Source organism: Genypterus blacodes, unplaced genomic scaffold (assembly GCF_046128005.1).
Source record: "Genypterus blacodes isolate CSIRO-AG114 ecotype Tasmania unplaced genomic scaffold, CSIRO-AGI_Gbla_v1 ptg000052l_1, whole genome shotgun sequence".
NCBI classification, from domain to species: domain Eukaryota; kingdom Metazoa; phylum Chordata; class Actinopteri; order Ophidiiformes; family Ophidiidae; genus Genypterus; species Genypterus blacodes.
This window is the reverse complement of record NW_027466864.1, coordinates 4,310,943-4,328,866: the sequence shown is the minus strand read 5'-3', so window position 1 is coordinate 4,328,866 and position 17,924 is coordinate 4,310,943. Positions and strand designations below refer to the sequence as shown.

Genomic DNA, 17,924 nt, shown 5'->3' with positions numbered 1-17,924 from the left:
TGTGTGTGTGTGTGTGTGTGTGTGTGTGTGTGTGTGTGTGTGTGTGTGTGTGTGTGTGTGTGCGTGCGTGCGTGCGTGCGTGTGTGTGTGTGTGTGTGTGTCTGTATGTGTGTGTGTGTGTGTGTGTGTGACTGTGATTAAGGTTGTTCGAATTGTCGAGGTGAGGTCAGAGGAACCCAATCTGAGGGTCGGGGACCACTTGTTGTTCATGTGAATTTATGTGTGAGTTAACACACTGGGTCGGACTTTTGAGAGAGTTACAGATGTGAAAATGACAAACTAAAGGTCTATAAAACTAAAACTACTTCAGTCTTTGGTCACTGTGAATGTGAATGTGAATCCACGGGTGAATTTGTGTAAATCTTTATGGGGAGTTAACAACAAGTTTGATAATTAATCCAGGGGTGGATATTACAGCAATGAGGCCTCCAACAGCTATTAATCTGCATTATTAATTATATTTTCATGTAATAGATCTAAAGCCATTCCTACATTCTAACTCATTTGTGAGAATGGCCTATACTGAACCTTGAACCCTGATGAATATTGCCATGGTGATCACACAAAAATATATATATTTTTAATTTAGACAGTTATTTTATGTGAAATTTGCTTAAAGTTATATCCAGAAATTCTAATGTGAATGTAATAATTTCATAAATGTCCTTCACTTGTACCGTTGTTAGTACCTGTGCCTTCAGCAAAAGGCCCATATGTGTTTATTTCTGCCCCTGCACACACCATGTTTCGGTAAAGTAACCATTAGTTACTGAATACTTCACAAGTACATGTGACGTCATGTCGGTTATAGTACATAGAGCAAATCTCGGGCCGTTGCTGTCCGATTTAATTGTTCAGTTGGACGTAATTGTTTGTCGCGGTCCATAATTTCAGCGCGTAAATTCCTGAGCTGATAGTTGTTCATCACCTCGTGTTGCGGTGTGTAACCTTATCCCCGTTGTGTCCTTGTCTCGGCTCCCAATCACGACTCAGCCGCACGATTTCACCCGGCTCAACTTTTCCAGATGTGTGTGTGTGTGTGTGTGTGTGTGTGTGTGTGTGTGTGTGTGTGTGTGTGTGTGTGTTTGCGTGTGTGTGTGTGTGTGTGTGTGTGTGTGTGTGTGTGTGTGTGAGGTGTTTGTTTACACAGGGCCCTTGGTCCAGCCTTATCAGCTGCAGCCACTCACGCCGTGATTTCAGACGTTCTTCAGCCAGTAGTTGTGTGTTTTTACGGTCCATTGTTTTGTCGAATGCTTTCTAAAGATACGGAGCTTTTCTTTCCCTCTACCTCATTACAAACCGACCGGCAGCGCTCTGATTTCAAAAGGCTGCACTTCATCTCCACCCAAACTCACTTATTCACTCCCTCATAACGCTGAGCTCCATTTAGCTGTCTGTGATTTATTATGAGGGCTCAGACCCAAATTTTATACAAATCTCCAATAACACTCAATGGACCTTAAGATTTTTTATACATTTTTATTATTATTCATATCCTGCACATTTATGCTGTAGACCCAAAACAAACACGATGATATGTAAACAGGAGCATATTTAATATATTCTTATATTATTCTGCAAGTTGCTTTTTAATAACCATTTGTATTATTTCTAGAATTTGTCTATGCCACTTATATAATCTCCGGTAATATTTGTATAATATTCTTGTAATAATATGATGTTATATCTGTGATGGATTGTACCTCTATAACCCTACAGGATGTATTTGTTGTAGCAGTACCATGCAATATAGGAAATCAATTAAATAGATCTTTACCTGAGGGTTGATTGATAAATTCTGAGCCTACCCTTCGAGGATCAAACTCGAACGTTGTTGTTATTTAATTTTCAATAGACTCACTTTCATTCTCTTCACTTCACAATCACTTTGTTGCTCAGTAAATATTCCAGCCATAAAAGTTATGGGAAAATGGGACCTTTCACTCACACGGGACAAATACTGTATGTTGTGCGTGATGTAATACATAATATCAACACATCCATAGTTCGTTCATGTAAAACTCACAGATCACTGGAATTTGTAAATTATAGTCATCGAAGGAATTACGTCACATCCACAAACACAATTATGGCCCTTTGCCACTTTCATGTGACAGGCTGTTTTTTTTTTGTAATAAGTTGGGTCAGTGAGTGATGCTGTTTTATGAATGAACGTTTGGTTGCCTGATCTGAGTGGGGATTGGAGGAGGGTGGATGTCTGGTTGTGTGTGTGTGTGTGTGTGTGTGTGTGTGTGTGTGTTGGGGGTGGGGTGACGTCACGCACTGCTGAACCACCCTTAGCGCCGGTCACGACGCAGAGCGGCTAAGCGCCCCGCCCACCTCCGCCGCTGTATATAATGGGCCCGGGCCGACCGGGGACTGAACACAGCGCGGTGTGTGTCTGAGGGGACAAAGAGATGTACTGGGAAACTCTCATCAAACCTGGAGACAGAAACATAGAGAGCAAAGAGTCCAAAATAAAGGTATGTTCATGCATTGTAGTCTAGTTAGTTTATAAAAAGTTGATTATTTGTCTTAGTATTCACCAATATTCCAGATCCTGAGTACTCCTGATGATTAATCACCTAATATTGTGTTCATGTTATAATTAAATGTTTTAATGTGCAGAAATGTGACTTAATTCCCTCTCTGTTGTCTTGTATTGATTATTGAGGGGAAACAACTTGTATTTCTTACACAGAATAGCTCAGATTTGGATGACACAAAGTTGTAAAATGTAACTTCATGCTCTTTCCCGGCAGATGGAGGTTTGTCAGACGGGATATTACACAGAGGATTTCAGGACTCAGGAGGTGCCAGCTGGATTTGACTTTGCATCTTATGGTGAGTTGACAGATATGAGGCCTTTCTTTTCTTTCCTCCTCTTCAGTTTTGTGAACATTTGCATGGCCCGTTTCCTCTGAACCTGTGCGGCTGAAGGACAGAGGAAATATTTTCACACCCAGTATCATCACATCTGTCAGGGCTCTCTCAGTGAGACCTTGACACCAGGGGGCCCTCGCTCAAACCCAGAGGTGCTGATGGTGTGTGTGTGTTTCCTATGAAGAATGCCTGAATGGGCTGAAAGTGGGAGAGAGACAGGGTGGTCAGGTTAAAGACACTCTCCGGGTTGTGTACTCCCTTTCTGCCTCCCCTAATCCTTTCCTCCAGACTTCCTCCTCCAACAGATTTAGAGCCCCCCCCCATCCCTCCATCACTACTCTGTCACACTCCCTGCACTGGCGTTTCCTCCTCTCTTTCTTCCTCCCCCTCCCTTCCTTGTTTCCTCCAAGCTGCCTCCATCCACTGAGCTGAAAAAAGCTGAAGCGGGCTTGAGTGCCTGCTGCTGATTCAACAGTAAACAAATGGCTTCTTCTTGTGTCAACATCCACCGTAGAGATAAAAACACAAACTATTAACTTCGCCTTGCAAATTCACCTCATCCTTTCAGTTTTGTTGACCTTTTTGCTCAAAACAACCTGTGCATGATTCCCTCTTAAAGGGCCGCACCGTTAATTCTGCATGTTTTTGTGCATCACTGCTGCCTATTTCTAAAGCCTATTTTCAGGTTGATATCCTCCCTTCTAGGCAGCCGCTGGCTTCCAGTCAAACATTTCAATATTGTGAAAATCCGTTGGCAAATACCTCGGCTGGCTTTTACACGGTTCATTATTGGCTGTGCGGTATGAGGCTCCAATATCCATACATAAGAATGTATCCTCAAAATCCTATGATTAACTGTTGCAAAATTATACTGAAGAGTATAAAACGTATTTGTAAGTATCGAGTGCAAATTGATTTTAATACTGAAAATCAATGGAAATGAGAGGCTGCATGAAAATCTGCCTTTAACTTATTAGAAGTGGTTTGTTGTAATGATGAAGGACTCAGGTAGTGTGCTATATAAACGTGTGTACTGCTCCTTTACTTTCCTCCATCATCCTCTCACATACTGACTCCATCTGTTCACACTGTGTTTAACCTCCAGACTACCCTGGTGAAGAACTATCTTTTCTGTTAGACAGTAAAGTACCTGGACAGCAGCAGTACCCGGCAGAAAGTTACACAGAGCTGCCGAAAGCTCCTCACCCTTATGACACCAAAGGTGAAACCTCAAAGCACTTCAAACACACGCTTGTTTTGCGATACGTTGTTGGTGTGTTTGATTTATCTCACAGTCTCCGCCCTTTTTCCTCAGTGAGCACAAGTGATACAGCCCTCTTTAACCTGGACACACACCCAGAATTCAACTGGTGGGCATCATATCCACATGGTGAGGCTCTATGTTTCATTGATTCCACCCACACATACATATAAATTCTCTTTCAACTGATCTTTCAAGTTTATTAACCATTATAACTCCTCCTTACGATTGATGAACCCATTACAAAGTATTATAGACTTATTAGAATTTGTTACCATATGATTTACTAACTTTCTCTTCTTCTTCATGTACAGATGGGCTGACATTAGATCAGTCACAAACAGGGTACCAGGAGTCTCCACAGGCGTACCAGAGCCTCGTGCCCCAGAACAGTCAGTTCAGCCCGGGCATGGAGAGCAGCAACAGCCCCTTCCTGACGGCAAAAGGAGGGACCACATTACAAAGTAAGAGGCCACTATTGGACATAAAAAAATGTATGCGTTCAGTTTAATTTGGCACGTCGGTTTGTAACTCTCTCACACTCTTTGTTCCAAGGTGATACAGATCAGAGCTTTCCGTGTCACTCGGCTGAGCTGTATGACGCTGAAGGACAAAGACAGTCCTCGTCTTTCTGGCCGGACTTCCCCTCGCCCTCCTTCTCTGCCCCCCTGCCACACCCGCCTCCGGCCTCATGCTCATCGAACCCTGGCCCTCAGTCCTCAGACCAATACTGCCCCCGAGTGGCCAAACGCAAGAGCACACACACCCAGAGGCCGGACAGGGAGGGCCAGATGACTGGGATGTCCGCTTATCCAGGTCAGATTTGACCCTCTTATCTCTTCAATAGACATAACTTCGTCTTTTCTCTACACAATCCCATTTTCAATCTCTTATAAAAAAAAGCATTTCTGAAAAAAGAGATCCCAGTTCTTATAAAATAGGTTAAAAAAGAAAGAAATGTTGGGTAGAACTAAAATAGAAATTCTAAATAAACAAATACTCACACACACACACACACACACACACACACACACACACACACACAAGTAACACATTTTGATTTGTATGGAATGCAGAATAACAATATAACTCTTCACACCAACTGCTTCACAAAATTAGCTAATCACGTGTACACGAGTGCTAATAACAAAAACAGAAGCTACTACACCCGTTACTGCATTAAAAAGAAGGATGCGCAGATTTACAATCAGCTTTTGGGCTCTGTGTGTCCAAGCCAGGGGCCCACATCTTAAAACAAATATACTTACTCTTACAGTTAGTTTGTAGCCGGCTTATCTGCAGATACACTTACAGATTGTTAGAGTACCCAAATTAATTTTCTCCTGAATTCATTCATTCATTCAGGATCTGGGCCCATCCAGCTGTGGCAGTTCTTACTGGAGTTGCTTCTGGACTCAGCCTGTCGCAGCTTCATTTCTTGGACAGGAGATGGCTGGGAGTTTAAAATGTCTGATCCTACCGAGGTGAGCTGGAGTTTTCCAACTACACGTCACAAACTTAATACTACAGTACTTAAGTATCTGACTTGACCTCTGTTTTGATCCATCCAACAGGTGGCCAAGCGCTGGGGTCAGTGCAAGAACAAACCCAAGATGAATTATGAGAAGCTGAGCCGCGGCCTGCGCTACTACTACCATAAGAATATCATCCACAAGACGGCGGGCAAGCGCTATGTGTACCGCTTTGTCTGTGACATGCAGGGCATGCTGGGAAAGACGGCACAGGAAGTCCTGGCCAGCGTAAACGTTTTGCCCACAAACACTGAATCGTGGCAGTGTCCTGTGGTATGTGGAGCAACGTCAGAGCACAGCAGCGAAACGTGGGTGTCACAGTAGTCAGACGACGCCAGGACTGTGGGTTGATCAGACCAGAACATGTTTACTAGTGAACTCTGACCTCAAACTCTGGCTGAAATGAGTTAACTCTTGTCAGCTTTTGCAGAGACGATGCAGGAGGAGTTACCATCTCTAGTGTTTCTTTGCAGGGCCAAACAGAAGTCACAGCCATAATTACACCATGGATCCAAGTTAATACAATGAACTTGAGATAAATGGTCAGCTTGAATTCAGTCAGATAATCAGTCTGCTAATAGTGACCAGTAGAAAGGCAGAAGTGCCTGGATTGTACAATATTTAGTGAGAATTATTTTAGTTTGTCAAAAAACTCCCCGAAAACTGCTTACTATTAGAATCCAGTATGATTCAGGTCAAACTGGCAGACTGCCTGGCAGCTCTTTATCAATGACAAAACTAAAAAAAGTCATCTTCCAGACATCTTTTAGGGTGAAATCTCTCTTCAGCCTCATGGATGAATTCATTACTTGGAGTATTTTACGCACTATAAACAAACAGCACATGGTTGGTCAAATGGGGTTGTAAATAATGTTTATGTGATTACATCGCTGGGTTTTGTGCATTCACAATATTTTGAATGCAAGACTCAGGTCTACCTCTGTTGACGATGAAACAAAAATAAAGCAAGGTCACTTCAGGCATGCACTGTGACTGTTTTAGCCGACTGTGATCGTTTCCTGTAAATAAAGTGTACATAACTAAGGATTTGTGTGAAGACTATAATTCTATAGGTCTACGATAATAAGTTGCTATTAAAAGTAAGAGCATCCATAGGAAACATGTTTGAGTAAATTGATCAACATGAATATTTTCAGAAGGTTAGCAGTTTCCTCTGTGTCGTATTTGTGCCTGAGTTTATATATTCAAGCACCACTCCTTGTATTGTCTGAGAAGTTATAAAGACGTTAAGTGCTTTACACCTAAGTCCTTATCTTATGCTGCGTTCACATGCCACTTGTAAATTTCGCCCCTCAGTTTTTAAAGTTGTCCCATGCTAAAATATGTCGAGTCATCGGTTTGTTTCTAATTCTTAATACTGAATCACTCATTTCCATTTGTTTGTAGGATATCATCTTTATCCTGACACTGTGGAAAAGGTGCAGAACAAAGAAATATGCCACAGAACATTCAGGTTTACTTTCAATTTATTTGACAGTAAAGGCAAAGTGCAGCAAACCTGAAATCCTGACTTTTTACATGAAAGACGACTGTCTGAATGGCTCTCATCTCTTTCAGGGCATATGCTGCAAGGGCCTGTAGAGGGAGTAAAGAATATGTCAGAAAATGATTGAATTAATTGAATCCATTAAGATCAAATAAAAGCAAAATTGGGGCAAGTGTCATGGGGTCAACACAGGCTATAGTGACCCAGGTCTCGTCCAGCACTCACACTGAGGCTCTCCTGGCACGCCCCCTGTCATGTCGGACCTGCTCTCTTCAGGTGTGTGGCATGTTGGCACTGCTGGTAGATTGGCCTGGGGGCAGCGGGTGTGGTCCTCCTAGCAGCCACAGGCTTTTTTTGATCACGCTGCAGAATGTATCTGATGGCGCCCTCCATTGGTGAATTAGGGGTGCAGGTTTCCTTCATGCTACGCAGGTATTCTACGTAACTATACAAAAAGGGAAGGGTAGTGTGCAGTGCGTATTTTGCTGCTTGATTTGTTATTCTCTGCAACTCACTCATGCCTTCAAACATACCTGATTCTGGCTCTGTCCGTCGACTCGTACAGACTCTTCAGGGTTTCGGATTTGTATTTACCAAAACCAAGCTTTCCTTCTGGGACTGGGCGGTGGAACCTGACTTCATTTGCAAAGTCAGGGAAGAACATCGAGTAGTCAGTCAAGGCATTCTTAGGAAAAAGACAAGAACTGTTGTTGTTACCAGAGCACCTTCTGTATATTTCCTACTAGTCATTCATATTGAGGGCCATTAAATGACCCAACCATTCACCAAATCAAACATTAAAGCTGGATGAATCTGCAACTCCAAGCTTAGAATCATAAAATCACTCAATGTTTCCATACAGTTTTAATAAGGTTCTTTAAAAAAAGTTAAAAATGTCGTCTCCATAATGAACAGCAGCCACCTGTTTGTCAAATACAGGACCTGAAAAAAGATCACACAACATAGGCTGGTATTCCATGTTGTGGTTAAAGCTGAGTGTTGTGCAGTGTTTGTTGTGTGTTATGCTGGTGAGTATCTGCAGGCAGTGTACCTTGTTGGCCATCTGTGGGTTCTGAGAGTTTTTGTCCACTTGCTCTTCCAGGTGTGAAGCTACTAGCTTGGCTGTGTAACCCACATCATTCTCCAACAGCCATTTGAAGGTTTTCCCCTTATATTTGCCAAACTGAATTGTGAACCAGCTCAGAACCAGCCTGTCGTTTCCACAGTCGCGGCCCTCAGACCGCACACGGGCCCTTGCTTCAGCCTGTACGACTTCTGGTTTTTTTATCTTCCAAGACGGCTGTTTGGTCAACTGGGCAGAGTAATCCTGGGCCTCACCCGAGGGTTCAGTCTCCAACGCCCCTTTTGAGTTCCTACGAAATGTAGGGACGCCCTTCCAGACAAGAGAAACCAAAAAAAGAACATCCAGTAACAGCAAAATAAGATATGGACTTCATTACATTACGATCCTTTGGCAGACGCTTTTATCCAGAGCGACTTAAATTACCACCGTTCGCAGAGGGGGGAGCAATTGAGGGTTCGGTGCCTTGCTCAGGGGCACCTCGGCAGGGGCTCGAACCAGCAACCCTCCAGTTCCCAAGTGGAAGCTCTACCCACTGAGCCACTGCCTCCCTTCATAACGTATCACACCCTAAAGAGGAAATTTGATACAGTGAACTTACATCTGTGCAGATTTTGGTTTCTGATTCTGTAAAGCAGAAAGATAACAGGATGATGAATGACCAAGATGAGGCTGGGGGGCAACATGCACACTGATATTGATCATTTTTATTGAGTTGATCAAAGTTCTATTGGACAGCGTCCGTCCAACTCAGTCCCTGTGAGAGAAGACGTCCCCTGCAGCCACGTTATGAAGCTATTTAATCTTACAATTTGCAACATTACATGGTCATTAGTGGAAATACTCATCACGACTGGCTCTCTGAAGAATAAAGCTGTGTGTGTGTGGCCCTCATTTCATATCAGCTGAGACCTTTACCTCAAATTCTTAGTAAGTTTGATATGTAATTAAAGATAATGATCAATCTTCCATGTGGCAACATTGTGGCTTGTTCATATTAATATGTGCTTAGGTCATCATGTCTTTATCACTTAATCACATCACAGATTACATGACAAGCTGCGGTGCTGGTTCTTTTCAAAACCGTAAAACTGACTTGTGTCTTATAAAAGTCAAGTAGGTGTGAATTTAGATCTGACGTTCATCAAAATATAGTTGCATAAATGGATCAAAAATAATAAACAAATAAACAAATCCAACAACGAACTCACCCAGTCTCTTCGCCTCCTCGTTGCAATTGATCAACCTCAGTGTCTCCAGGGTCACTGTCAGAGCAACAGGCTCCGTGAACGTTAAAACCAGGATGTCTGCGACATCTAGAGCGTCTTTATCAATCACTTGGCTGCGTCTGAACCGCGGCTCGTCTCTGCGATCCCACAGCTGGTGGCAGAAATGTTTAAAGTGGTTTGGACTCAGATTCTCCAACGCTTTCACTACCTCCCGTCTAATGGTTTTCATCATGTACACACTCTGCAGACAACCGCGTGAAAGAACTCGCAGCTCACGGCGCACCAGCAGTTTGCAGCTCCGTCCTCGACGTTCCAATTTCGCGCTCTATTCTGTTCTCGTGAGCGCACACGGGGGCGGGGCAAGCAGTGCGGTGTAACCAGGTTGAAATGTATATTTGTTTTGGTTGGAAATTTCACCGAATCTCTGATTAATATGTCTGGTTACTGTATTATCATGTTTCGGATCCGTTTTGTTTTATTTTAACGCATTCTATTTAAAATGTCCTTACCTGTACTGTTACTTTAAGAGGTATCGGTTTGATGACCACCACTCGTTACGGAGAGGTGGGCTGAGGACTCGCGTCCCGGAGACCGCATGTTGTATTTATTTTATTTTATTTGTACAGGGAGACAATTATCGGCAATAAAGAGACAACCAGCAGCTGTCTGTGGTCCGTTCATTTATTTTCCAACACCAGAACACAACGCAGAGATAACCAGGAGTCACCGATGTGCTGCCTGCTCGGAGAGTACAGCCACACACACTCGTTACACATATCTTAATGTTGTGGAAACTTGCGTAGACCAAACAACCTGAACTTGACCGAAAGGTTCAAGTCCTCGACCAGAGTTCACACGGGCCGTTTCACTGCTTCCTGGGTCTCTTTTCACTGGTGACGTTAGCTCTTCAGCTTTGGACTTTGGTTGCATGCAAGCACATAGAAAATGAATGGCCTTTGACAGTATAAACCACAGAGCCATCTGATAGATCATCTTTCACAACAGACTTTATCAATGAAATATTTCTTGTCATGTACAGGGTGGAAATGTGCCGAAAGTTACTAAACTTGATTTCCAACGCACTTGAATTCAACACAACGTTGGGATACCGGTAACTCAAAAAAAAAAAAAAAAAAAAAAAAAAAAATGTTGCGTTCAGGTAAGCTGGAATTCTAGAGACCCAGATGAGCAATAATGTAATTACTGTAATTACTCGATGTCAGAAATTTTAATCAAACGTGGTTCTTGTAGAGTCCGTCTCAACTTTAATGTTGCTAATAGTTCTTCGATTGAATGATAAATATAAATGTATTACACTGACATTACTATAAGTTTGACTTTTTCCGACGACACACGAAGGCCCCTGGCGTTTCCTGCAAGAGACGCCCAAGTTTCGGTATGCAGTCTACGCGCGCCTGGGACAAACCAGTACGGCTAATAAACTCCTGTCTGTCTTTGAGGAGAAATGGCACCTAAAACCAAAAGAATGGCTATTTCATCTATGCTGGAGAACCTTAGCGCCAAAGACTTTAGAAGTTTTGGTGTCCAGCTTCGGAACCGCAAAGAAGAGCCGCGGGTCCCCCGTAACAAAGTGGAGGGAAAAGACTACTTAGATATTACAGACGTGCTGGTTTCCACCTTCACGGAGGACGGAGCCGTGAGAGAGGCGGAGAGGATCCTGAGGGAGCTTTGCCTCAACGATGAAGCTAACGATCTGGGTGAGATGAAGATCGAGTGCTTTGGTGTTTCGGGAGACGGAACACCAGGCTGCAGAAACCACATCGAAACAGAAAGTCTCTTTGGACAAAACAGCAACATACAAATCTGCCTGTATTTGCAGCGGTAAATAGAAAAAAGGGACCAAAAATAGGTTTCAAAGAAGCGAAATGTAAAGTTGAACTCATGTGTACAGTTGAACTTTCACCCGCCCGTTTTTGCTTTCCATTTTTCCACAGATTGATTACGTAACCCTGTTGTGCCGAGGTGGTTCGACAAGTCCTTGCACGTTAAAGGCTACAACCAGTAGATAGGAATTCTAACATTGAAGATGTCAGTTACACGTTTATAATTGTAGTTGTTTAATCATGAATAGTTTAAAGCTACAGTACTGTGATTACACACATTAATAGCTCGTCCAAGTTTTGCAAGCAGTGAAGAACAATTAATTGAATAATACAAGAATAAGGAAATGCCAGAATCACTGAATCCTACAATACTAAGCTACACAGTCTCACATCCAGTTTAAACAAATGAATAATAATCATTTACATTTTCATTTTCCTATGTTTCCTTGTATTATTCCAGTTAAAGAAACGGGTGGACAGTCCTCTGCACCAGGCTCCAGTGACGGTGAGCGATTTAAAGGAAACCTTTTCATTTATTCTTACTTATTTAACTGAGAACAGACCAGACCAGAACAGAATCTTAAAGGGAGGCTCCACCAATGTTACTCTCTTCATGTCATTTGGTCTGATCACTTTTCAGCATGTAAAAACAACTTTATACTGGATTTGCTGGCTGTGGAGGAGAATTATGAAGATGTGCAAGTTTGACAACTAAAGCCTCTGCTGGAGTCTCTTAAGGTGTTAGAGGTCAACTTCTTGAAGTGGCTTGGGTTTTCAAAAGTCTAACAGGAAGTAACCCTGTGGTGATAGAGGCCAGTTTAGGTTTGCATAATCACTTACTAGACAGTGCAGAACCCAATTTCACATGTTCAAAGGTGTGATTCTCCCCGTAGAACAGAAAGAGCAGATTAAAAAAAGAAAAATCAGTAAGTCAAGAAAAATTTAATTTCAGTGATGTCACCCTGATGACTAAAGAGAGCAATCATTTTGTCATTGCTAAACAGAATGATCAGTAAATGTATTACACAATTGTAATCCCCCCTCCTCTTTCCTTGTCTTCATCGTCTTACAGCTGGAGGATCCTCATCTGGAGCAGCTGGAGGATCCTCATGTGGAGCAGCTGGAGGATCCTCATCTGGAGCAGCTGGAGGATCCTCATGTGGAGCAGCTGGAGGATCCTCATCTGGAGCAGCTGGTCCTCCTCCCACTGTACAAGAAGGTAGGTGCACTTATTCACTATACAGGCTTATTAATGCCTCTCAGAGTGACATGTGGGCCTGTTAGTCCTGGGGGTTTGGTTATCTGGTTGTTCTGGGGTTTTTGAAACACATAATACAAAATACTGACCACAGTGTGGAATCAACAAATAGAGTTACAAAGACAGAAGTTATTGCTGTGTTTGTTTTCTTGTATTTGTTTACACTGGATTGCAAACTTTGACTGTAGCCTCATAATTCATAAACATCACATTTCTGTCCATCTTTCCTTAGTGGAGGACTTTCTGAAGAACAATGAAGAAGATCTGATTCAGGGAGTGACTAAAATAAATGTCAAACAGATTTTGGACTCCCTGAAAACGAAGACGGTTATCGATCAAGAATGTTATGATGCAATCTTCAAAATCAGGACGTCTCAGGATCAAATGAGGGAGATCTTCACTGTGATAAAAACTCAGAAGGGCAAAAATGAATTCTATGGGATTCTTGGGAAAAAGGAGCCAGTGCTTATGGATGAGCTCAAGAAAAAGATGTAACTGTCATGGTTGAATCCATTTTTGGGATCAAATATCCACAGATCACCTTGAGACCAAAGTTCCACAGTAAAACTGAAAAATTATGAATAGTTTTTCTAGAGGGGGGCGTTTTTTAAAAAATGATCTTGACTTTTTGAACATGGTCACATAAAATCAGACGACCATGAATGAATAAAGACACATCTATTCTTCCTGTTGAAGCCAAAAATTCAACATTTATTTTGCCTTATTTGCATAATGTGTAATTGAAATCGAATCTAATGCTGGTGTTCACCTTGTGTTGGTTTAAAATTAATGTCATTTCTGAATGTGAATGTAAAGTTATCCATCCTATTTCTAATCTTGTCTCGTCATAGGAGATTGTTTATCTGTGCTCTATTAGCTGTCCTGCGATAGGAGAGGGGTTTTCGTTTTTACAGATAGCTGATGGGACCCCATTTTTGAGCTTCTTGTGGAATAAATTGCTGTTTTGAATCTTCCATATCCCTGAGTTGTGTGCTTGCAATATTACAGAATGTGGACTTCATACTTTGAAGTCAATTCTGCATGTCTGATATTTCAAACATCGTTATAGCCTAATACACTGTGTAAATATTAGGACAACAAACTAGCGTGTTCAGATTTCACCTCACAAGCTCTCCTGGTAAGTCAAATACATATATCTATTTGATCTATTTAATCAGACCAGCATCTGATTAAATAGATAAATGAATAGTGTGATTTTATTGTGTAAGTTAGGTTTCATCAGTTGCATTGTGGGTAGCCTGCGGCAGAAACAATGTCTCCTGCTGCAGGTGAGCGGGGTAGAAATACGGTCGCAATAAACGTCATTAAGTCTTATTTTCGTTGTATTGCATGTGTTATATTTATCATATTGTTAAATATGATACACGTTTTACATTGTTTTGTAGCTTTTATTTGGTTTTGTATTTCCGTTATATATATCTATATATCTGGAGAGAAGGGAAAAGATGCACAGTTGTAGTCCATTTTTCAAGAAAGATGGAGTCTGGCCCGCGTCTTTGTCCCAGTTTTTTTTATTTTGGCCCACTGTGTATTGAGTTTGACACCCCTGACATAAGGGGTAACAAATATTAGGAACACAGAGAAACAAACTATATTCATTTCAACAGCCACACACAATACAAGCACAATACTGACCACAGTGTGGGATCAACAAATAGAGTTACAAAGACAGAAGTTATTGCTGTGCTCTTGTATTTGTTGACACTGGATTGTAAAGTTTGACTGTCACCTCATAATTCATAAACATCACATTTCTGTCCATCTCTCCTCAGTGGAGGACTTTCTGAAGAACAATGAAGCAGATCTGATCCAGAAAGTGACTGAAATAAAGGACAAACTGATTTTGGACTCCCTGAAAACCAAGAAGGTCATCGATCAAGAATGTAATGATACAATCCAAAAGATTGGTAGCTTAGGATCAAATGAGGGAGATCTTCAGAGTGATAAACACTCAGCAGGGCAAAACGTTCCTGTCGACTTCCTGCCTTCTGACTTGAGGATTCTTTAGGATTGTTTGGTTGCAGAGAGGAGACAGAGACTCGGGGTTTACATTTTAATATCCAGTACGGTGACGGAAGGTGACGTCGTCGGGACGCCGAATAATCAGCAGCAACAATCAGTAACGTTTGCTTTGGTTTTTACAGACGCAGCCAAGAGATGGATCAAAACGTTTCAACGCTCACGGAGCCTGGTGCTCCGAAAAGGACTAGTAAGAGGAAGAGACTGGGTGAGTTCAACACTGAAGCTATCCACGGAAGTGCAGCCAAATGACGTCCTGCTATGATGTGGTCGAAAACACAGCAAATAAGGTGTGAAAACACAGGTTGGATCCTTGTTACAACATTTGTACATGTTGGACAGGCTGAGTCCTGAAGGACAGAGATGTCCCCCTCTGTTGGTGGCACAGGAGAGCTACAGGGAGGCTGGACGGCGTGGCATTACATTACGATCATTTGGCAGACGCTTTTATCCAAAGCGACTTACATTACATTACCACCCTTCGCAGAGGGGCGAGCAATTGAGGGTTCGGTGCCTTGCCCAGGGGCGCCCCGGCAGGGGCTCCAACCGGCAACCCTCCGGTTCCCAAGCGGAAGCTCTACCCACTGAGCCACTGCCTCCCTATCAGGGTGTAATCGCCAGGACAGCATAAAGGTGGACGGCAGAAAGGGGTCTCCACGCTCCAAGGACCGAGGCCAGGTAAAAGGACACGAGGCTGGCAGGAGTGAATCGAGGCCAGAGTTGTGGATGGAACGGACGGTGGTAGAAACTCCTGTTACTTTTGGTTGACACATTTCAGGTTTATGAAGAAACCTTGTTGAACATTCGGAGGAACGAGTGGGCGAATTAAAAGCACCTTGTTTGGCTGAAAACCTTTGTTACTTGTATTTGTGGACACCCGAGCACAGATCTAATCTACGACATCTTAATAGTGGGGCGAGTTTTGACATGCCTGCCGTTACATTTCAAAATGGCCACCACGGACGCCATGTTGAATACTTGTTGAAAACCACACCCAAGTTATACAAAATATCACTCCAGTCACCAATTTTACTGTTCTGTTCTCTCTTGAAGGACCTGTTACCTTCACGGCCAAACTGAACACCTCTGACAGCTACCCAACTCTCTCTGGAGTGCTGAGGTTTCAAACCGTGCTGGTGAATGAGGGAGAAGGCTACAGTCCTGACACAGGCCTCTTCTCCTGCCCTGTGGACGGCCTCTATTACTTCACCGTGCATGTGTCTGTGTACGGGTGTGGTCAGTGTGCCATATTCAAGAACGGCCAGAAAGTGGTCCGTCTTTATCACACCAACCTGCCTGAAAGACGCAGCCAAGTGGCCAGTATCAGCAGTGTGATCAAACTGGCTGAGAGAGATGAGGTCTGGGTTAACGTCCTGCCAGAAATGACATCTTTGCAACTGAAGATAAAGATACAGTCTTCAGCGGGATGCATTTGGGCTGATGATGTCACTGTCAAATTTGTCAATAAAGGTTTTGATTGCCTTTATGCCAACCAACAACACGAGCAGTGGAATGTTGATTGGATACGAATGAAGTTCATTCAAAATGTAATTGAATGATACTTTGTAATTTGCATGAATAAATGCAATTGTAACGGGTGGGTCTGGCCCGCTGTACTCTCTGACCAGGCCGGCTGCACATCCGTCACTCCTGGTTATCTCTGCGTTGTGTTCTTGTGTGCTTTTGTCAGATTGGAGCTGCGCTGTTATGGATTCACCTAGCTTCTTAGCTAACTGTGAAATGAGTCAACCTAAATCTGAAGTCTGCTTGACTTGGCTTGGTATGGCACAATCTACATAACGAATCCAGGTAAGCTGTGGACTGCCAAATGCTGTGACTATTGGCCCTGGTCTTCTGGTTACAACGGGTTGGTTGATTGACCCCCTCCCCACACCAAACGGGTACCCAAAAGGAACACGGTCATCACCCTCACCTTCGCTCACACAGATATTTTTTTTGAGGAAAAACAATATCATAACATGGATGAAGAACAGTGCTGGTAACAGAGTAAGATAACTACATCAATCAATTAACAGCATAAAAAAACCATGTCACACTAATTTGACTCTTCCATGTTTCTTTGGTATAACTCAGTTTAGTCCATGAAAACAAAAGGGAAACGCTCCACTCAGATATCCGGCACAGTCCCAAAAAATACCTGAGTACCATGAAAGTTGAGTGACAGCAGCCTTCCTCTGCGAACGAGCTGGCGTCGATCTTCAGACCAATCCTGTTAAGGTCACGGCACCATTGGAACGGGTGTGTCTGGCTCGCTGTCCTCTCTGACCAGGCCTGCGGCACATCTGTCACTCCTGGTGATCTCTACGTCGTGTTCTTGTGTTGGATGAACATACCGCACCGCAGACAGCTGCTGGTTGTTTCTTTATTACGAAGATTGTCTCCTGTACAAGTGAAATAAAATATAACATAACCCAGACACGAGTCAACAGCCCTCCTCTCCGTAACGCGTGGCGCGAACTCAGAGTGGTGCAGGCCTGCACTTGTTGCGTGCATCCAAGTCAAGCCACAAAATAAAATGTATAAATGCGCAATGAACTCGACCGCACACCAACTACTTAATGCAGAACACGACCAGCATTTATTATAAAATCAATGAAAGAATTGAACACATACCTGTACAAATGAAATAAAATACAACATGCGGTCTCCCGGACACGATCCTCAACGGCCTCCTCTCCGTAAGGTGTAGTGGAGCGTTCCTCTGGATCTGGCGGCTGAGCAGGTTTTAAACCACAGGCAGAGGGAGCATGAGAGGGCTGCAGCTTCAGAGTGGAAAGTTGGTGGAAAGGGACATGGTCAGCGCAGCCAGAAGATCAAGCTCACTCAGGCAGTGGAAAGGCTGGTGGAAGACCTGATCCAGGAGTCGCAAAAGTGTCACAATCATCAGACCTGGTGGAAAAATCAAAAAAAAGATATGTTGCTAATATACACTCCAGTCATATCTGCTCAGTTCATCCACTAGAGCACATCTTATACTTACATACATCACACACACATTCACTCTAGTCCAGTGGTTGGACAACCATGGGCTGCATTAAGTGCTTCAGATTTCACCTGGTTTCACTTGTGTTAAACACAACTTAATAAGCTTTTACCCAGTAAATATTTTAGTAAATATAGTACAAACCTGACAGTATTATACACAAGACACCAACATTGTATACAGACTGGAGACAACATACTGTGCAATGCTTACAGGCCACTGAAACGTTTTAACCCAAGTGAGATTATTTAACTTTAAACTAGATTTACATGTCAATTAATAACT

The 17,924-nt window shown here is 42.8% G+C and overlaps 3 protein-coding genes across 16 annotated transcripts; 2 read left to right on the top strand and 1 right to left on the bottom strand.

The window, feature by feature from the left end:
* Positions 1-2,395: 2,395 nt before the first annotated feature.
* etsrp (ETS1-related protein) lies at positions 2,396-6,721 on the top strand. 3 transcript variants are annotated; one of them, XM_076150202.1, is made up of 8 exons: positions 2,396-2,483; positions 2,763-2,844; positions 4,022-4,105; positions 4,199-4,273; positions 4,459-4,608; positions 4,700-4,960; positions 5,510-5,628; positions 5,719-6,721. In XM_076150202.1, exons 1-8 carry the CDS (start codon positions 2,418-2,420, stop codon positions 5,998-6,000), a joined length of 1,119 nt encoding a protein of 372 aa, XP_076006317.1. In that variant the 5' UTR covers positions 2,396-2,417; the 3' UTR covers positions 6,001-6,721. The 3 variants fall into 3 exon arrangements, with proteins under 3 accessions (XP_076006317.1, XP_076006316.1, XP_076006315.1); XM_076150201.1 differs by having other exon boundaries at positions 3,989-4,105; XM_076150200.1 differs by having other exon boundaries at positions 3,989-4,273.
* A 426-nt stretch (positions 6,722-7,147) lies between these two features.
* Positions 7,148-9,819, bottom strand: LOC143000954 (uncharacterized). Of its 2 annotated transcripts, XM_076150457.1 has the most exons (6): positions 9,476-9,819; positions 8,866-8,891; positions 8,235-8,576; positions 7,717-7,868; positions 7,409-7,628; positions 7,148-7,272 (listed from the first exon to the last, which is right to left on the bottom strand). In XM_076150457.1, the coding sequence occupies exons 1-5, from the start codon at positions 9,723-9,725 to the stop codon at positions 7,436-7,438; spliced, it is 963 nt and encodes a 320-aa protein (XP_076006572.1). In that variant the 5' UTR covers positions 9,726-9,819; the 3' UTR covers positions 7,148-7,272; positions 7,409-7,435. The 2 variants fall into 2 exon arrangements, with proteins under 2 accessions (XP_076006572.1, XP_076006571.1); XM_076150456.1 differs by having other exon boundaries at positions 7,180-7,628.
* Positions 9,820-10,858: 1,039 nt separating this feature from the next.
* On the top strand, positions 10,859-14,730 carry LOC143000956 (apoptosis-associated speck-like protein containing a CARD). 11 transcript variants are annotated; one of them, XM_076150470.1, is made up of 4 exons: positions 10,859-11,211; positions 11,798-11,842; positions 12,482-12,532; positions 14,389-14,730. In XM_076150470.1, exons 1-4 carry the CDS (start codon positions 10,959-10,961, stop codon positions 14,622-14,624), a joined length of 585 nt encoding a protein of 194 aa, XP_076006585.1. In that variant the 5' UTR covers positions 10,859-10,958; the 3' UTR covers positions 14,625-14,730. The 11 variants fall into 11 exon arrangements, with proteins under 11 accessions (XP_076006585.1, XP_076006584.1, XP_076006580.1 ...); XM_076150469.1 differs by having other exon boundaries at positions 12,458-12,532; XM_076150465.1 differs by having other exon boundaries at positions 12,410-12,532.
* Positions 14,731-17,924: the final 3,194 nt, after the last annotated feature.